The sequence below is a fragment of the Engraulis encrasicolus genome, chromosome 4 (genome assembly GCF_034702125.1).
Source record: "Engraulis encrasicolus isolate BLACKSEA-1 chromosome 4, IST_EnEncr_1.0, whole genome shotgun sequence".
NCBI lineage: Eukaryota > Metazoa > Chordata > Actinopteri > Clupeiformes > Engraulidae > Engraulis > Engraulis encrasicolus.
In genome coordinates this window covers 31,147,301-31,166,186 of record NC_085860.1, presented here as the reverse complement: position 1 = coordinate 31,166,186, position 18,886 = coordinate 31,147,301, and the positions used below count along the sequence as shown (strand labels likewise).

General features: G+C 44.6%; 2 protein-coding genes across 3 annotated transcripts in view; one reads left to right on the top strand and one right to left on the bottom strand.

The window, feature by feature from the left end:
• LOC134447633 (growth arrest-specific protein 2) overlaps positions 1-1,135 on the bottom strand; it is a 52,348-nt gene extending 51,213 nt beyond the window's left edge. For both annotated transcript variants that reach the window (XM_063197187.1, XM_063197188.1), the window contains exon 1: positions 908-1,135. In XM_063197187.1, coding sequence (XP_063053257.1) covers positions 908-964 — 57 coding nt within the window. In that variant the 5' untranslated portion in view covers positions 965-1,135. The remainder of the gene's footprint in view (positions 1-907) is intronic.
• Positions 1,136-1,518: 383 nt separating this feature from the next.
• fancf (FA complementation group F) lies at positions 1,519-3,240 on the top strand. The gene has a single exon (XM_063196114.1). It carries the CDS (start codon positions 1,712-1,714, stop codon positions 2,789-2,791), a length of 1,080 nt encoding a protein of 359 aa, XP_063052184.1. The 5' UTR covers positions 1,519-1,711; the 3' UTR covers positions 2,792-3,240.
• The last annotated feature ends 15,646 nt before the right edge of the window (positions 3,241-18,886 follow it).

Genomic DNA, 18,886 nt, shown 5'->3' with positions numbered 1-18,886 from the left:
TATGTGGTGCCACTAGCTAGCCCCTTATAAATGGCATGTGTGTGGAGTCGGTGTGGGCTGGGGAGGGCTTGCAAATTACACATGGTCGTAAGCCAGGCTGTGAATTTGTCCTAATTAGTTTTGTTTTAAAAGAGTCTTTGCATTTTACACAAAGCCACAAAACATCAGATGAACTGTTGTTATATTTCATGGTAGAGTTAAAATTAAATGTGAAAACTGCAGTTTGTGCCTCTTTCATGTTTGTGGAGGCATGTGTGTATTGCATCAAGTCACTGTCTGTGCAGTTTCAACTGCAATAAGATTTCAAAGCTGTCTGCCTCTTCATTTACACACGCTCCCTATTTGTGCTTTTATGACATATTAAGCCACAAAAGTCACTGTTTTATCACTAAAGGATGGGAGAGGCCAGCCTATGACATGAAAAAATGTTTTAATTCTTTGAAAAAAATCTTTTAAAAGCTAAATATGTAGCAAGACCCATTCAGCCACCCACTATGCCAATTACATAAACCAGAATGGAACCATTTAACTTATTTTCTTTTCTTCTCTTTCTTTCTTTTTTATTATAACAGGATGGAATAGGCTAAGACTGAAAGGCACATCAAAAGAAAAAAGTAGTCAATTGTTATGTGAACATCCCCAAAGCTATATGCAAAATGGGAACTGAAGAATGAATGGCAATAGCCTTGTTTCAACATATAGGCTAGCCTAATTAATTTTTAAAATGTATACCATATGGGAAAAGTTAGTAGCTACATGCGCACCTTTTCCCCTACGACACCAGAAGCGAACAATAACCAGGTAAGTGGTTAGTGGTAAGTTCTTCTTGGTAAGTGTAAGTCAGTTTTCAATTTTGAGGCTATTGATGAGGCAACAGAATAAAACAAGCATCATTTTGGTCACCTACCTTCCACAATGCAACTCTCGTTGAGGGACCGCTGCTCTTCTCCACTTCTACGGTCATGCAAAGTCGGTATACACATGCTTCCCAAACTTCTGAATGTCACTTGGCTCTTATTTCACCGATAACTTTACAATAAAAGAAATACAAGATGTAAAAGAACATGCGCGGGCTACCAGTCTACTCGTCTACTGGCAAAAACATTGACCTGACAGTAGACTGATTCAGAATCCCTTGAGCTCTATCGCTCCCTCTTTCCCTCTCTCTCTTTAGAAGAGGGAGGGTACTCTTGGTAGAAGGGCTCATGCACTGAGCAGCCAAGTCAAGTTCAAAATCAAGTGAGCTCCTCAGCCCCCGGCCCATTATTATTGCTGTGGCAGGCGCTAAAGTAGTTTAAAATAGACTATGGCAAATGTGGATTTGAAACGAGGTAATGTTACAGCTATTTGGAAAAACACGTGAACAAAAAATAGAATTTAAAAAAAATCATCACAGGCCTAGGCTATGGGGTGCGTTTGAAGCAGTTCCGTCATAATTCCACTGAACGATTAAGTAATCAGCAAGATGACTGTTATTGTGCGCAAGTGCTTTTAAGATTGGAGGGGCTTTTATTTTGAAGCCAATGAAAATATTTCCTGTTTCGACCACCGCTAACTCAAGGAAGTTTTCTGCGCGGATTTATGCCGTTGTGATTGGCACTGTTGCCGTTCTTGCAAAATATGACAACAACCGCGACTTACTGGAGTGCGACTTGTTCCCACATTCCCAAGTGGTAAAAATGTTCCCTGGCGTCTTGAAACAGTGCGCTGCATGGAGGCTGTTTTGAAAAACATTGAGAGCACATCGGAGTTGCTGGCCATCTCTGAGACTGACCATGTGAGACAGTGGAATGAAGCCACCGTAAAGAGAGCTTTCCAGTGGAGCAACTACTGTGAGCAGATCTTCAAAAGATTCAACGCAAACACATCATTTAGAACGGCCATAGAAAACCAACTGCGCGTTACGAACGACCATCTGCGTAAAACCTTTTTGGAACACAAGGATGTGACTTTTACCGATCTGGGTCGATGCAGAGATGTGTTGATGGTGCGATTGTTGCAGAATCTCGCGTGCCCTCATTCTGTTGTAAATGCTCTTTTTGGAAGTTTCTGTAAACCAAGTCCTGAAAGTGGCGACGCACAAGCATCTTTGGCTTTGGGCTTTCCTGCTCTACAGGGCTCACTTTTGCGAAAGTCGGCAGGTGAACTGTTATGGACTTCTGACATTAATCTGGGACCCACATGTGGTGGTCTATGTATGAAAGCCCTAGTGAATGGTTCAATCTTAGGTGAACACATACAAAAGCTTCTCACCCACACAGGTAGTGACAACCTTGCAGAGAGATTGCTGGACTCTCTTTCCCAATCTGACACTGAGGACAGCTGTCCAGAAATTATTGCAGGTGCTCTTCTTTCCTGTGGAGACAGTGCATCATCTGATGTTGCCAGAAACACTATCCTCACCTGGCTGGAGTCTCACCCAAACACACTTTGCAGGATGTGCCAATTGTTGCCAATGTTGACTTTGACTATACTTGCACAGCAGTCAGAGCGGTTTCAGCTGGCGTACATGGACATACTGAAACAGTGGGCCACATATTTGACGTATGATGTAACTAAAGGCGAATGGGTCACGAGTGAAGACAACAGTGTGCCATTTTCCACACTCACAAAACACTTCAGGTCTTTAACTACAAGTGGACATCATCAGCTTGAAACATTTATTTTTAGACAGCTACATGAACTAAAAGAGAATGATGGAGGCTTTGAGGAGAGGGGTCTAAGTGTATTCGGAGACATCCTCTCACAGCTGAACACTAGGCCTATCCAATGTCCAACCGGTGTATCCTGAGTACATCACCATCAGAATTGAAAATAAAACCTTTTTGTCCAGTAGCCTATGTTTATATTTTTTTGTAGTTACCCTGTGATCAAATAAAGTGTCTGTTTCAATTTGGGGTGTCTTTTTAGCCTATGGGAGATAGGGGGCAATGGTGCTCTGCTATTCTCCCATCCAGGGCGCCCTGGTGACCGGTGTAGATGCCATTAGTACAGATGCCGGAGTGTTCATCTGTAGAAAAGAGGAATGTAGGTACAGTGGTCAGGAATGCACAATCACTTCTCCTTACGGCAGTCTCTCTAGATGCATAATTTACTGTATTGTGTTTGTGTGACACTGTATGGTGCAAATTGAATGCAGAATATGTTTTGTGTTTGGCAAGAGGTCATCAAGTCTATATCAGACTATGACAGAGACATCTAAAATTGATTATGTCCGTTCATTAAAACTCCCTAACTTTGTCCAATTTTGAGATGTCGGCCTTTGTTTTTCGAAGTTGTGGTACCTTGTGGCAAAGGTGACCTCATTTAAAACAGCAGTCTACCTTTAGTATAGCTAGCTTCTGTATGGTTGACACTTATTGGGTGCAAATCCATATCTAACCTCCTGTCCTCTCCTTTTGCTTGTGGCCTCGTACTTCGATGATGCCCCTCCTCCGTGGAGAAAACAATAACGATAAGGTTTCCTCGATGTCAGCCTAGGCACGACAACCTCAGTCATTCCCCCTGATTGCAATTGCAAATGAGAAAATTACAGGTACATTTGAATTGTGCTTTTGCGAGATGTTGAATAAAGCTTCTATCGTCAATGACGTCTAGGAGAGGAGGGGAGTTTAGATATTGAGTTGGACACATTGACTATCAGCCCTGAGAGAACACTCACATATGGGAAAGATCTGACCTTTGACCTCAACATGGTGACAATGCCCTTCGCCACTGGAAGGAGATGTCAATCATTTCTGTTTGGTCATGTAATATACTTCACCATGCCTCTATGGTTATTATTGCATTAACCCAAGCACTCATGTTTGACATTGGGACCTTGTTTAAAACACTGTTATCCTTAAATCATGTCCTCTCTCAACTGATTGTGTTCGGGAGGGATAAGGGAGTAGGATTGCTGTACAGGTCAAGAACACTAAGCATGCCTGTCATTTCAGTAGAATAACTATCACTACCTATGAGGTTATGCCAAAGGCTTCCTGTTAAATGCACTGTTAAGGAGTGGTGTAGGGTATTATTACATTTAGACAGTCTATTCTGTATTCTCTACCTTTGAAAAGGCTTTTAACAGTTATAGCATTTTATTAATTAATCAACCAAAACATTTTTTTTAGTATAAGGCATATTTGTGTCTAGTATTTCTTACGGCATATCAGTGGTCAGTGGTGTGTGTGTGAGTGCGTGCGTGCGATATACAGTACAGGCCAAAAGTATGGACTCACCTTCTCATTTAATTAATTCTCTTTATTTTTGTGGCTATTTACAGAACTTAGTACATTTTCAGGGAGGGCATCAAAACTGTGAATGAACACATGTATAATGTTTCGCGTAACAAAAAATGAAAATATATAAAAAATAAAAACAATTATTTTAAAAATATCAAAAAATGCCAAACAGTGACGTCAACACAGCAAAACTGAGGGCCTCACATGTTTCAACAAGCTTATTTTTCTGTCTATTTTCAAGTAAAAATACCCAGTCAGTCGAGTCAATTTTAATTGATACAAGCAATACAAGAGAGATTTTCTTGATCTGATAATGAGTCACTTGGTCAGCATAGCTGGTTATCTAGGTGAAACAGTGACAAAAAAGTAAAAGTAAAAGTGAAAAACCCTGCCACAGATTCCCTCCAACACAGGTTTGACCTCTACAAGTAATTGGCTATGACCCAATATCAGATCAAGAAAATGTCTGTAAAATGCTTGTGTTGGCAAGTATTTAACCCCTTAAGACGCGGCTTTATACATTTGTTGTTACCAGTATGGTAATGACCAAGTCGTGATGCATTACTAAAGAGCCTGTGTTGTGTCATAGTATTGCAGTGCTATGGTAGTTACATTTCAATGACTATTACAGCGTGCCACTGGAGGTACGGCGCGCATTAAGGGGCTACAACTAGGTTTTAGGTCTCAAAATTATAGCTCTACAATTCTAGTGAGTTATTGGAGGACATTAATGTTCAATTAGGATTGACATGACTGACTGGGCATTTTTATTTGAAAATAGACAAAAAATAAGCTTATTGAAATGTGTGGGGCCATCAGTTGTGCCGTGTTGACGTCAGGTGGATAGACAGCTGACATTGCTGTTGGACAACCGCTAGAATTATATTTTTGGTAAGCACGTAATTCTCCATGTGTTCAAGCACAGTTTTGATGCCCTGCATGAAAATACACAATGAAAATCCACGAAAATAAAGAGAATGCATGAATGAGAAGGTGAGTCCATACTTTTGGCCTGTACTGTATATGGGGTAGCAGTGATGTGGTTAGGATATTTGACTAGACCACAGGGGTGCAGGTTCAATCCCCACCCAAACAAATCCCTTCCTCCCTCCATGGTTGAAGTGCCCTTGAGTAAGGCACCTAACCTCACATTGCTCCAGGGACTGTACCCAAGATCCTGTAATATCTCTAAGTCGCTTTGGATAAAAAGCATAGTGAAGCAAATGAAATGTAATATGATGAATATAATATAATATAATATAATATAATATAATATAATATAATATAATATAATATAATATAACGACACACCACGTGACTCACACCTAAGTTGAGTGAGGAGGCAAGTCTGAGGACAAATGTCAATACAGGAAGACTGATCCAATGAGCACATTGTGTCCTTGGGTGTTTTGCAGTCATGGGTCTTTCTCATTAACAAGACCACAAAAAGTGTGTGTGTTGTGTGAGTGTGTGTGTGTGTGTGTTCGGAGCTGAAACAATAGGACCTTACCCTATTCGTTATTTTTCTGTTTAAACTCACTGTTAATTTATGAAAAAAATTACAGAACTGTGGGCTTTAGGTAAGCATCACACAAGTCCTCACCGTGGCAACTGGCGGCTTTCATCTTGTCATGATTCTGACTCATTACCATCCCCAGTGGAGGTTTCATTCCATCCGTGCCTCAGAAAGCGCACATTCATCACCACGCCAACGAATGAAGATATTCCACCCAGCCCTACCAGCCAGCCAACAGAATGACAGATGGTGGCATCCACATCGCCCGGGAAACCAGAGATATCAGCCAATGAGATCTCATCTTAAATTGAAAGTAAAGGGGCTCGGGCCCGTGTTGTGCTCCACCTAAATTGGTCCCTGGGGGGGAAAAGGAGATATGCAGCTGAGGTGATCTGTGCCTGCGCCTGCGCCAGGGATGTCAGCTCTACAACAGGGGTGTGTGTGTGTGTGTGTGTGTGTGTGTGTGTGTGTGTGTGTGTGTGTGTGTGTGTGTGTGTGTGTGTGTGTGTGTGTGTACACTATGTGTGTGTTTTGTGTTTGCAAGCATGTTCATGCATTGTGTGTGTTTGTGTGTGTGTGTGTGCACGCATGCGCGTGCGTGCCTGCATGCGCACATGTGCGTGTGTGTGTGTGTGCATGCATGCTGGGGGTGGAGGGCGGGTTTTCCCCCAAGGTTATCAGAGCCGTATAATAATTCATCACCTCATCTTGTGCTGTTAACAGTCAGAGTGTAGACAAGACGGTTCTCCTGGGCCCAGGGAGAGTGGGGCCCCAGAATTGGGTCCTCAGTCATTACATTGTCCAGTATGTTGCTGTCAGCAGCCCTGCGAGACACACACACAGCCCCCTTCTGAAACACATACTGCTTCCTCTCCCTTTATTCGCTCCATATCTGATCAGATCAGTGAAGTGCTTGTTGAGAAGATTGAGCTGGAAAAAAAGACACTAACTCCCTCCAATATTCAAATCTAAATGTATGCAGATATTAACCTTTCCAAAGCAAACACATGCATTTAGCCTGTGTTCAATGCTATGGTTCAGACAGCGCATGGTTGGTTGACTATCGGCCATGTAAAAACCAGCATTATGTTGACATTATGCTGACATTTAATTTCAAGTAAATTGAAGATGGTGGTTCTGCCATTGTAATTATTACTGTGTAAAATGTCAGACTATGATGATAAAAATGAATGACATATCAATTCTTAAGTGTTTTTTTTTACACTGAAGACGTGTGATCTCTTACGGCTGTGTCTTAATCTGTCTTTATCTGGCGTTCTCCCTACTCACTTTCTTCATCCAGCATTTTCCGTATTCTCTTATTCTCTGACTCTTCTCTTTCTCTGACTCTCTCGCTCTGTCTTTTGGCCTTCGTCTCCTCGGAAACCATGGAAACCGGTCTCCTGTGAGATGTGGGGAGGCATCAAAGCTGTTAGGAAAGCCAACACACACACACACACACACACACACACACACACACACACACACACACACACACACACACACACACACACACACACACACACACACACACTGTGTAAATACACGCATGCCATGCACACACATTATGCTAACGCACACAACGCATGCGCACGTGCACACACAAACATTATCCACACATTCACACACACAGAGCCACAAACACACACACGTGCACAAAGGGTCAATGCTTAGAGGTAGACAGATGAGGTGATCCATGTCTTTATCTACCACATCAACCCTATCCCTATACAGTTCTGCTGATTTTTTGTTGTTTCATATCTGGTCACAGGGACAGAGGGGGACAAAGGGGTCACTTGTCCCGGGCCCAGGGACAGAGGGGCCCCAGAATTGAATCCTCATTACATTGTATTGATCGGGTTTGGGGCCCTTTCAAATGTCTTTGTCCCGGGCACAGCCCAAGCTGTCAGCGGTCCTGTCTGGTCGCCCTGGTAGTAAAGAAGTACAGATTTCACACCCACTGCCCACCACCATATATTACATGTTGATCACTACTGAGATCCCATGTGTTTCAGAGCATTCTGACAGCTGTTTGACTCAACATGCTTTGGAGTTTTTCCAAGTATTTTCTTTACTCCCTCCCCCCACCCTTCTTCTTCATGCCCCCCCCCCTCTCTCTGTCTCTCTCTAAATCCACACTTCTTCTGTACTCCAAGCTGTTCCTTGATCAACATATCCCTCTCACTTTGTTTTCACAGCCCATGTTTTTACACCCCTCCTCTGGTAGTGTTAGACACCTGCTTGGAGAAGACTCTTGTAATATTCTAGTTCTAGCTTGATTTTACAGTCATTGTAATACACACTTATCTTAACTCTATAACACACACACACACACACACACGCACGCACGCACGCACACACACACACACACACACACACACACACACACACACACACACACACACACAGACACACACACACACACACACACACACACACACACACACACACACACACACACACACACACACACACACACACACACACACACACACACACACACACACACACACACACACACACACACACACACACACACACACACTCTTCTTTTGAGATACAATCCAAACTATGATATAAAGACTACGGGTTGACCATACCAGCGTTTTGTTTTCCCCAATCACCACTTGAGTTCTAGAATGGAGCTTAGCTGCTGTGAGCATGTGGCGACCGGACTACCCCAGGATGTCCACCACAAATGAGAAGCACATTTTGGGGCGGGGCTCCAATTACACTTCACCAGCAGAGAGCGCCGAGGTGCGAAAACATCTCATTCAATCTAGCCGTGTGTGTGTGTGTGTGTGTGTGTGTGTGTGTGTGTGTGTGTGTGTGTGTGTGTGTGTGTGTGTGTGTGTGTGTGTGTGTGTGTGTGTTTGTGTGTATGTGCGTGCATGTGTGTGCATGTTGTGTGTGTGCACTCACTCAAAAAACCAACTCCAGGCAGCGACAGCAACACGCTTCGTTTAGCAGCTGACAAGGAACAGACAGACAGCCAAGCGGTGACAGCATGCAGCTGGGCCTTATATAGCGGTCGCGGGTGTGTGTCGTGTAGAGTGTTCTATGTGTGGGAGGATGGTGAACTGCTGAAAAAAATCAAGCCCTGCAGTCACGAGTCAAGGTGCAACAGTTAGCCAACAACACACAGTGAATGTGTCAAAGCAGACACCGTTAGCAGCAAGTATCATGACCATGCATGAACAACTGATAGAAGTTTGCAAGAATTTAAAAAAAATGTAATATGTCTTATTGTACTCTGTTGTTATGGTAACTTACATTTTGTTGTCTATTTGGAGGAGTTTAATTCCTACAATAGTGATTCCTAGTAATTCATATAAAGTGCAATAGACCTACTTACTACTTTCATGGTGTCTTTTTTCAGATTCACTTTTGTCACACTACTGCATTTAACCCATGCAGTCTATATGTGTGTGTGTGTGTGTGTGTGTGTGTGTGTGTGTGTGTGTGTGTATGTGTGTGTGTGTGTGTGTGTGTGTGTGTGTGTGTGTGTGTGTGTGTGTGTGTGTGTGTGTGTGTGTGTGTGTGTGTGTGTGTGTGTGTGTTCGCGCGCGCACGTGTGTGTTCGCGCGCGTGTGTGTGTGTGTTCGCGTGTGTGCGTGCGAATGCTCACACAAGTTTATCTGTCAGGATTTTAATTGGGCTCTCTCTCTCTCTCTCTCTCTCTCTCTCTCTCTCTCTCTCTCTCTCTCTCTCTCTCTCTCTGTGGCCTGTCGTCTGCTGGCATCATGTGAGTTGGTGAGGTTGCCAGGCAGGCAGCTTCTGATCGCTAGTGCCACCTCACCCCCTCAGATGGCATCACCTCTGAAGAGCCAAGGACAGGAGAGGAGAGGGTGAGGAAACAGGAAGAAGAGAAGATAAGGCAGGAGAGAGAGGGATGAGGGGAAGAGAAGAGAGGAAACAGGAAGAAGAGAAGATAAGGCAGGAGAGAGAGGGATGAGGGGAAGAGAGGGAGGGAAGAAGAGAAGATAAGGCAGGAGAGAGAGGGATGAGGGGAAGAGAGGGAGAGATGGGAAGAAGAGAATAGAAGGCAGGAGAAAGAGGGATGAGGGGAAGAGAGGGAGGGAAGAAGAGAAGATAAGGCAGGAGAGAGAGGGATGAGGGGAAGAGAAGAGAGGGAGGGAAGAAGAGAAGATAAGGCAGGAGAGAGAGGGATGAGGGGAAGAGAAGAGAGGGAGGGAAGAAGAGAAGATAAGGCAGGAGAGAGAGGGATGAGGGGAAGAGAGGGAGAGATGGGAACGTGCTAAGTAGGGCTGCAAGTGTTTGCGTCATCATGACATCACACAGGTAAAGCGGTATATTTGTGTGTTGCCTCTCTCTCTCTCTCTCTCTCTCTCTCTCTCTCTCTCTCTCTCTCTCTCTCTCTCTCTCTCTCTCTCTCTCTCTCTCTCTCTTTCCATTTGTGCCCTCTGTGCCATGTTTACCCTCTTTTGATCTCAGTTCTGGCATCAGTGTAGCTCATTTCCATATGTCATTTATTGTCTGTTTCACCGATCACTGTCAGTACCAGTGGCTTTGTTCTCGGCCGAGTCCACTGCACAATGGATGGTGAACACTCAGATCACTCATTTCACTGCAGATGGGCTCCATAAAAATGCACCCACACTTGATTTATAAAAATGAAAAATGTGTTTTGGTTAACACTTCTTCCCTCATCCTTTTCCATTCATTTTCCTGAGGGGCAGTAGTTCCTTCTTAATTTAATATGAATGTTTAATAAAATTCGAACACAGTTCATTCTCTCTCTCCCTATCTCTCTCTCTCTCTCTCTCTCTCTCTCTCTCTCTCTCTCTCTCTCTCTCTCTCAGAAAATCCAAGATGGAGTCATGAGAGAGAGAGAGAGAGAGAGAGAGAGAGAGAGAGAGAGAGAGAGAGAGAGAGAGAGAGAGAGAGAGAGAGAGAGAGAATGCATGTGTGTGCATTTATGAGTGTGTGTGTGTGTGACTGCATGAGCCGTATTCATCTTAGGCCCCTACCACCAGTCTCACATGCACCCATCTGGCATAGGTCACCACCAAATACAGCCCCTCCCCTCCCCTCCCCTCCCCTCCCCTCTCCACTGGGAAATGAATCCCCTGTTTAGCATGTGCCTCCAAGCTCCATGCCCCCCCTCCCCTTCTCCATCCTCAAGCCCTCATCCACACACACACACACACACACACACACACACACACACACACACACACACACACACACACACACACACACACACACACGCTCTTCACAAGCCCCATGCCCCCCCTCCTCTCCTCCCCCTCTCCATCCTCAAGCCCACACCCCCACCCAACCCCAACACGGGCCCTCATCTACCTCCTCAAACTCACCTCACCCCCCACCCCCCTGCAGCGGATCAGTGTCAGACGGAGAGATTAGGGGGGGGGCATGCAACACCTGAGCCCTGCAGCACAAAAGAAAAGGACTCGCACCCCCACCTCCCTAACACACACACACACACGCACGCACGCACGCACGCACACACACACACACACACACACACACACACACACACACACACACACACACACACACACACACACACACACACACACACACACACACACACACACACACACACACACACACACACACTTCAGACACATGCCAGCCACACAGACACACACACACGCACGCACACACGCACACACACGCACACACACACTTCAGACACATGCCAGCCACACACACTCTCACTGCCGGCTTCCTCCCTCTCCTCTACGTACCTCTGAGCATCGCTCAAGCCTTGCATTGTAGTACTTGAACGCCAGATAGGCTAAGTCCTTTTTGATGGTTTTTTTTTTCGCGATATGTTTTTGTTTGCGCTGAGAATGTTAAAAGTGCACAGATGGCCACAGCAAGGATGCACACCACAATTTGGATTCTGTATTTGTAGTGCCGTGGTACAGTACGGCCTCTCTCAAGGTTAACTTTAGGGCCTTTTATGCCGAGATAACAACAATTCAATCCTGCCTAGAATATACCGGCATTGTGAGGAACATAAATGTACTTTTTTATGGGGGGGGAAGAGAGAGAGAGAGAGAGAGAGAGAGAGAGAGAGAGAGAGAGAGAGAGAGAGAGAGACAAAGACAAAGACAAAGACATGAGAGAGACAGAGAGAGAGAGAGAGAGAGACAAAGACAAAGACATGAGAGAGACAGAGAGAGAGAGAGAGAGAGAGAGAGAGAGAGAGAGAGAGAGACAAAGACAAAGACAAAGACATGAGAGAGACAGAGAGAGAGAGAGAGAGAGAGAGAGAGAGAGAGAGAGAGAGAGAGAGACTGCTTGAAACCCTTGAAGTCTGAGGGGGAAATAAGAAAGGGAAAAAAACGAGAAGAAAGGATAAAAATAAATGTGCTGTGTCAGTCGGCAGAAATCTTCTGTTATTGCAACACAACAGCTATTTCGGGCCTTAACTCAGAGAGAGAGAGGAGGGGGGAGACAGAGATAGAGATAAAGGTAGAAATAGAGATGGAGATAGAGATAGAGAGATACAGAAAATAGAAGAGGGCTATTTTATGTTTGATATGGGGAGGAGGAGGAGGAGGAGGAGGAGGAGGAGGAGGAGGAGGAGGAGGAGGAGGAGGAAAGATGGTTAATAAAAATATAGCACCCCTAATCACCATCTCCGTCCATCGAAGAAAGGGGAGGCATGCACTGTACTCAGTGGCTTCTGAATCTGATCTGCCCTGGAATCCACCAGTACAGCTTGCACTGTGACTCACTGTTGTCCAGACCTGGCCTGGTCATCTGGCATACATGGCATTTGCCGGTGGGCTAGCAGTACTGAGGGAGGTTTAAAAAGTATGTTCTCAAAATATTTGGATGGCAAGAATTCACATATAGATGATCGTACTTATAACATTTCCAATAATAAAATGCAAATGGTGGTGAAATAAAATGCAAAATGGTGGACACATTCGTTTTGCAACGAAAATATTCATTTTTAAAGGGGGGGCACATAAAAATGCCTGGACCTTTTTTTTTAAGTCCTGCTGACTGGCTGGCTGGCTGGCTGGAGGTTCGATATCGCTTCAGTGCCAAAGGTAATGAAGTCTTTTGTGTGTGAGAGGCAGCAGCAGAGCGGCATATTGAGGCAGAGGGGGCATACTGAGGGGAGGCATATTGCATTTCAGTGCCCGAGGGCAGCCAGTACGGCACTGACTGCGGAGCTGTAATTTAAACACTAATTACAGCAGTATTTATTTCCTCAGTGGCTGGCCAGTAATCATCGGAGGCGTACGTCACGTCAGCCAGTCGGTCGGTCACTTCAAGGAGCACAGAGATCATGGACAGCAGCTTGTAGTGTTGTGTGTGGATGGGTTAACTTACATTTTCGGAGTGAGAAGTCCGCGCACTTAATTTTAATTTTTTTATTTAATGGCTGTGATTACATTTTGACTTTCAGAATTCAGAATTTGATGAGACGTAATCTAGCAATGAAAAAGATTGTAAGTGTTCGGACTCCTGACTCTGAAAATTACAGTCAGCCTCTGTTCTGCACCTTTTCCTGTGATGTACACAATCTCCACCTTCGACTGGATAGGTTAACTTACCTTAAAGGTCATTGTAGCAGGCTAGCATGCTACACGGATCCATTGACTTTCATTAGCTTAGCGACATATTCCCTCTTTTAACTTGTTTTAAAACAAGACAATGGCTTACATGAAAAATAAGACAATTTACCACCTTTATAAACCCTGGCCAACCATTTTAACTGTTTTAAGCCCCAAAATTGTGGCATACCCCTTTAATGCTTGCCTCATCTCCCCTCATCTGCTGTGGGATATGGTATGTGTTGCTGAGGCCAGGGACACAGACAGTGGTTGACAAAGAGGCCAGTTGTAGCGGGCCGAGGGGGAGTACAGAACCAGAATGGATCCTCATTACATTGTATTTATTGGATGGGGGGCCCGTCGGGATGACTTTGTCCTTTGTCCTTGGCCCAAAGCTGTCAGGCAACCTAGTACCCCATGACACCATAGACATACAGTATATGTATAGTACTGTAAATGCCTATGTCTGACATTAATCATGGTACCCATTCATAAAAAAACCAAAATGGCCGTTTCAGCCTTGAACTGAAACAGTATCTTGATCCCCGTCCAGCAAACTGTATTATGAGAGGTGCATTGGTGTGGCTCTTGTGGATGATGAGGTTAAGGTGAGGTTACCATTGTGTGCGTTATCTTTACTATATACAAGATTTATCTTCCTTTAGCTGCCTTTGAGTGAAATATCAAAGCAAGAAACGTGAAAACAATGATAAATATGGTTTTATGTATACAATCTATTCTAAATATCTGAGCATGTTAAACAGAAATAAATACTAATCGCATTAAGCATGTTAACCACATCTTTTGTTGTTGAAGATCCTCTCACCAGCTTTCCACTTCTGCCTCTGGTGTGTGTGTGTGTGTGTGTGTGTGTGTGTGTGTGTGTGTGTGTGTGTGTGTGTGTGTGTGTGTGTGTGTGTGTGTGTGTGTGTGTGTGTGTGTGTGTGTGTGTGTGTGTGTGTGTGTGTGTGTGTGTGTGTGTGTGTGTGTGTGTGTTGGTAGTGGTGGGGGCTGTGTGCTGTGGCATGATGATGTATGTGTGTGTGTGTGTGTAAGGAGCACGTGTCTTGTGGAGAGGGGGTGGGGGGGGATTGATTTGGGAGTGTCTATTGGATAATTATATGAGAACCCGTTCCCAAAGGAACGCTGCCCTTGCTGTCATTAAATTGTAATTCTAGATCTGCACCATTGGAGCACAATCTACGCCAGTCCCCAGGGGATGCCCAGACTAGAGCACCTGCCCCCACCCACCCTATTTACACACACACACACACTCACACACACACACACACACACACACACACACACACACACACACACACACACACACACACACACACACACACACACACACACACAAGCATGCACTCACACGTGCATGGACGCGTGCACGCACACAAGCGCACGCACACACACACACACACACACACACACACACACACACACACACACACACACACACACACACACACACACACACACACACACACACACACACACACACACGCACACAAAGCTGGCTTTCTTTTCCAGTGCATAGCATGCACTCATATTTGGGTCAAGTAAGATCTACGACCTTCAAAAGCAACGTATACACTTCCCTCTCATACACACTATACTGAGAGTCGCAATGGGATCGACAAGCAAGAGGGCTGCATAATGAAAGTTGTCCTTAAGCCCATTGACTTTAATTAGAAATAATATGCCACTTCTCTGCGATATTTAGAGTATTTTGTTTCCTCAGTATTTCAATATCAGTATTTCAGTAACCTTTCATGCACACTATCCTATGGCACTCTCCAACCATTCACACGCACTATGCTACCCAAACACCGCCTCCACAGCTGGGTGACGACGGCAGGTGTCAGGAGGCCAATTGGCGTGACCAGCGCGCTTGGTTAGCCATAGGAAAACACGCCTCGCATGAGTAGCCGAAGGATTGAGTGTTATGTTTGATTACAGAGGCGACACGGGGTAGGGACTGGTGGATATTACTGCCCATTAAGTGCGGTGCAGAAGCTCAGCTGTCTTGTCGATGGCGTGTTAAGTGTCTCCGTGGCGATATTGCATGTAGGGCCTACCGTAACTCAATGTGCGATGTGCAATGGTGAAATAAAATCCAAATGGCACTGTACTCAAGTAAATGGGATTTATTTACTTACAGAATGGTCCTTGTGCACCATTGCTGAGAGGACAACGGATGGTAATCGGTGCTGCAACATTAAGAACATTTGCATAGGAGAACCAGGAACACACACACAGACGCACACACACACGCAGACACAGATGCAGACACACAGACACTCTCTGAAGCGCGAGTACGCACACAAACACACACACACACACACACACACACACACACACACTGGAGAGACTGAACTCCAGCAAGGTTGCTGAGCACTTCTCTAAAGGTGTGAAGGAGGCGTATTGATCATTAATTTATTTAAATTGAATTCAACAGTAGTAATTTGTCTTTTTTCCTTCGCCTGGTTGTCGTTGTCACCTGCACCAGAGTCAATAGCACAAGTGGGGGGGATACGGCTGATGAGGAGAGAGAGGATATCGACCCAAGCAAGCAGAGCTCTTCCTGTTAGGCCAGCCAAGAGAGGAAGAGAAGGCCAGACTCGCCATACACTCTCGCCACACACACACACACACACACACACACACACACACACACACACACACACACACACACACACACACACACACACACACACACACACACACACACACACACACACACACACACAGGGCCACTGACAGCTTTGGTCGTGCCCAGGACAAGGTCGTCTGAAAGGGCCACCAGCCCAATACATACAATGTAATAAGGACTCCCCAACCTCCCCCACCCCCCTGTTGGCACCCACACACACGCACACGCGCACGCACGCATGCACGAACGAACGCACGCACGCACACACACACACACACACACGCAAACACACACACACGACAATGAGAGGTTGGACGTTCTATTGCACAAGTCCCTAGTAATGCAGTTAAGATGATATGATTAGATTTATGAGGATGATCATATGACAGCCCTCAAATTTGAAATAGATACTCCCTTGAAAAAAATTAAGAAAAAACACCTGTGCAAGTTATGTGTGCATCTGAGTTTAAATCCGTCTTTCAGTGTATTTGTTTTGAGGTGTCTGTGTCTGTCTGTGTTTTTATGTGCAGTCCCCATGTCATATGTCTGGTGAATTTCTATATCACAGCTATTGATATTGATAGCTATTGATGAAGTTGGAAGTGAGCATTATCCTTGTGGGCACTTGGGTATTGGGTTTCTAATTCTAACAAGATGGTCAGGAGCAAGAGAAGAGACAGAGGGGGGATGGGAGGAAGGGAGAGAGAAAAGGAAGAAAGAAAGGAAGGAAGAAGTTATGGTGTGGGATGGGGTGGTGAAAAGGAAACGGCTTAAAGAGAGCTCGTCAGCGAGAGGCGAGAAAGGGACCATTAAAAATGATCAGACCATGTAAATTGCTTTGTAGATTAAATACTATTGAAGGTGTGACAAGGTGTGGAGGCGGCAGAGACCAGCCTTAGTTGAAATGTCATTATGTGCCACATCGCAAAAAAAAAGAGAATAGTCTGTGGACTCGTTTATGGAATTTAATTGTCATCCATCCTGCTGTTCAGTACAGGTTGGGCACAGACCTTTATTAACAACTATCTTTTTTGCACCCAGGGCCGCTGACAGCTTTTGCTGAGCCCAGGACAAAGTCATCTGAAAGGGCCCTTTATCAAATACATACAATGTAACGGGGACCCAATTCTGGGCCCCCTATCTCACTGGGCCCGGGACAACATACCCCTTTGCCCCCACACCCCCCCTGTCGGCGGGCCTGTTTTGCACCTGTCATTATTGTGCTTGATGGCGAAGGTATTTTTTTCATAGCACTGACGACAGAGGATGTTGACCAAACACAGGCTGTCTCCATCTCAATTAAGCTCCCCTGTTTGCTGAAGGCTGCTTTCTTTCTTTCGCTGCCTCTTTTCCTATATCAGTTCTTGTGCCAAGAGAAGTGAGATCATGCCGATGTTATGCAATCTGCAAAACTGTGCTGCTGCTGGTGTGTGTGTGTGTGTGTGTGCGTGCGTGTGTGTGTGTGTGTGTGAGAGAGAGAGAGGACCTGCTGCCTCTCCTCAGCTTAGTAATGAGCTCTGCTGTTTCCTGTGTGGTCTCAGCAATCGCTGTTTTTCTTTTTTTCCCATAACGTTTTTTTTTTTTTTTCAACTATTGCATAATGCCCTAGGTCTTGGATAAAACAATTAGTGTACAGCCACAGTATGATGTTCTTTGATGTCCACTCGCTCCACTCCCTATCTGGAGTTATTTTTATACACAAAGGAACCTGGTGGAATCGTTCCTACAGGAAATGAAGAGACTAAGACTGGCCGCTGGTTTGCATTCTGTTTTTTTTATATATAAAATGATAGGCTGAGCATTTATTTATACAGTAGAACACTTTCTGACATTAACAAACCTCTTCATTAGACACAATATCAATAACTTTGTGCTGTTCAATAATACACTTTTTTTCAAGCAGAGGCAAGAAACCAGGAATGTATCATTTTTAGATCAAATCAAAAAGTTTCTGTGCAAATCCAAATACAGACATTATGGAAAGTTTTACATTCACATCACATCCCAGTCAGACTGAAATCAAGTCAAATTTTGGTGAGTCTATGATATTATTAAGCATTCTCCACTGAGGAGCAGAACACATACAAAAACATTCTCCTTTTTTCCAACGTCAACAAGAGGCATCTCACCCACCCCATCCCCCACCCCCCACCTGAAAGAAAAGCATAAAAACACCTCCCACCCCACACAGGAACATTTTCAGTGTTAGTTCAACACTTCAGACCAACTGCAACAGTGTTACATTTGACTATCTAAGTGTTGAATTAACACTGTAAATGTTACTGAGAACACCCAGAGGAAACAAATGCCCAGATTCATGGCTCAGAAATCCCCAGTGGGATGATGCGGTGCTCTTCCTGGATGTGAAGCAGCTCTCGTTATTCAACCCCAGCCCCGCCTCGACCATAGATTATTTTTTCCATCACGTGACTTCAAAACAATTACTGTGACATCTGCCATTAGCATGTTACACAACAATAGGGACCAGCAACTTTAATCGTTGATTTATTGCATCTTGTATGAAAAAAATTAGCTTCCCAAAACAAGCACAAGTGTTTGCCAACCACCAATGACGTACATGGATGGGAAACTAGTGTCATACAGGTAGTCTCTGTGAGTATGGATTATATGTAAAGCCCAATAATTTCCCAAATAGTGAAACTACAACACTGTAAATCAACAGAAAAATCATAGGGACAGGAAAGCAATTAAAAAGCATACTTATCTGGGATTTTGGCAAGAGACATTTGATACCTTAGGTCTCTACTAAGGGAGAAATAGGTTTTCGCGTTCATCCCAGTTGTACCTCCGACCAAAAGACATTAACAAACAGAACTGCACATCATGCCCACAAGACTCAGTCCATGGCATAAAATGGCCACAGTTAAGGATATAACAAGAAGCACACCGATCACCAGCCCCA